Source organism: Loxodonta africana, chromosome 11 (genome assembly GCF_030014295.1).
Source record: "Loxodonta africana isolate mLoxAfr1 chromosome 11, mLoxAfr1.hap2, whole genome shotgun sequence".
Taxonomy (NCBI): domain Eukaryota; kingdom Metazoa; phylum Chordata; class Mammalia; order Proboscidea; family Elephantidae; genus Loxodonta; species Loxodonta africana.
This window is the reverse complement of record NC_087352.1, coordinates 10,730,823-10,732,745: the sequence shown is the minus strand read 5'-3', so window position 1 is coordinate 10,732,745 and position 1,923 is coordinate 10,730,823. Positions and strand designations below refer to the sequence as shown.

Genomic DNA, 1,923 nt, shown 5'->3' with positions numbered 1-1,923 from the left:
AGAATAAAGAACTTTCCACATGTATGGTCTTCACAGCATATATTCCAAGTACTCTTTAAAAATTATACATATAACACTTGGAAACGTCTTAATAAAGAAAAACTTTAAGTCAATATTTCCAAGTGGGAATTAATGGTAGGTGGAGAATAGTGGCTTTCAGTTGACATGATACGTGTGACCCATGTCTCATCTTCCCACCTAGGAACGTCTGGCTCTGAAGACAAGTATCAATCATTGGGAACTGAGAAAATGTCCTCCAAGGATTTGGCATTGGGAGTGATGTTCTTATTACAGACTACAGTTGGTATCTTGGGGAACTTTTCTCTTCTTTTCCAGTATACCTTCCTTTACTTCACTAAACGCAGCTTACGGTCCACAGATTTGATTCTCAAGCACCTGACTGTAGCCAACTCCTTGGCCATTCTCTGTAAAGGAATCCCAGAGACCATGACAGGTTTTGGGTGGAAAGATTTCCTCAATGATGTTGGATGCAAACTTGTTTTCTATGTTCACAGAGTGGGCAGGGGAGTGTCCTTTGGCAGCACCTGTCTCTTGAGTATCTTCCAGGCCATCACCATCAGCCCCAGGAACTCCAGGTGGGCAGAGCTTCAAGTGAAAGCTCCCAAGTACATGGTCTTCTCCATTGTCCTGTGCTGGATTCTCCACATGCTGGTAAATATCATTTATATTACAAATGTGACTAGCAATTTGGGTAATAAAACCAGCTCAAATAAAAAAGACTATGGACGTTGTTCTTCTGTGCGTCAAGGTGAAACTGCAGACTTCCTATATTCATTATGGATAGCATTGCCTGATGTTGTGTGTTTGGGACTCATGCTCTGGTTCAGCGGCTTCATGGTTTTCATCCTGTACAGACATAAGCAGCGGGTCCAACACATTCATAGGAACAACATCTCCCCCAGAGCCTCTCCTGAGACCAGAGCCACCCAAACCATCCTTATACTGGTGAGCACCTTTGTGTTTTTTTATACCCTCTCCTCCATCTTTCAAGTTTTTATAGCTGTTTTTTACACTCCCATTTGGTGGATGCTGAACATGGATGCACTAATTTCTATGTGTTTCCCAACTGTCAGCCCCTTAGTTCTCATGAGCTGTGACTCCAGTGTCTCCATGCTCTGCTTTGCCTTGATAAGGAAGACAAAACCCCCTCATCTTATCAGAAATACCTAATTGTATATGTTTCTGCGCAAGGTTCAGTTGTTTATTTGGTCATCTCACAGGATCCAAGCACGTATAAAGCAGTACAGTATGAACTCTTCATTGGTTTTATATAAATTCCATTATTGTTTTGATTTTATCTGTATTTTTTGAGAATATTTTTTGTGCGTGATAAATGTGTGGGAAACAATACATTGGCCATTTCAGTCATCTTCACGTGTACAGTTCAGTGACAGTAAATATGTTGGTCATATTGTTCAACCATCACCATGAACCATACTCATATTTTTCCCTCTCACTTAACAGAAGCTCAGTGTCCCCTAAGCATTTTGACTTCCTTTCCCCTTCCCTCCCAGCCACACCTGGTAACCACCTAGAAACTTTGGTCTTTATACTCTTATCTATTCTACCTTTGCCATCAAGTCAATTCAACAAATAGCAACCCTATTGATCACAGCAGAACTGCCCCATAGGGTTTCTAAAGAGTGGCTGGGGGATTGAAACTGCTTGTCTTTAGGTTGGCAGCCACCGAGTTCTTAACCAGTGTGCCACCAGGGCTCCTACCTATTCTAAATAGTTCATATAATTGGAATCATATAATATGTGTGTCCTTTTGTGACTGAATTATTTCAGTCAGCATAATGGGCAACTGTTTTTTCTTTTTTATTAATAGTTTATTTTGAGAATGATATCTTTTTGCCAAAGATATACCATCAGCAAATTTGTGTTTCTTCTGTACATTGT

The 1,923-nt window shown here is 40.5% G+C and overlaps 1 protein-coding gene across 1 annotated transcript; it reads left to right on the top strand.

The window, feature by feature from the left end:
• Positions 1-207: 207 nt before the first annotated feature.
• On the top strand, positions 208-1,357 carry LOC100663958 (vomeronasal type-1 receptor 4-like). The gene has a single exon (XM_003406431.3). The coding sequence runs from the start codon at positions 250-252 to the stop codon at positions 1,189-1,191; it is 942 nt and encodes a 313-aa protein (XP_003406479.1). The 5' UTR covers positions 208-249; the 3' UTR covers positions 1,192-1,357.
• The last annotated feature ends 566 nt before the right edge of the window (positions 1,358-1,923 follow it).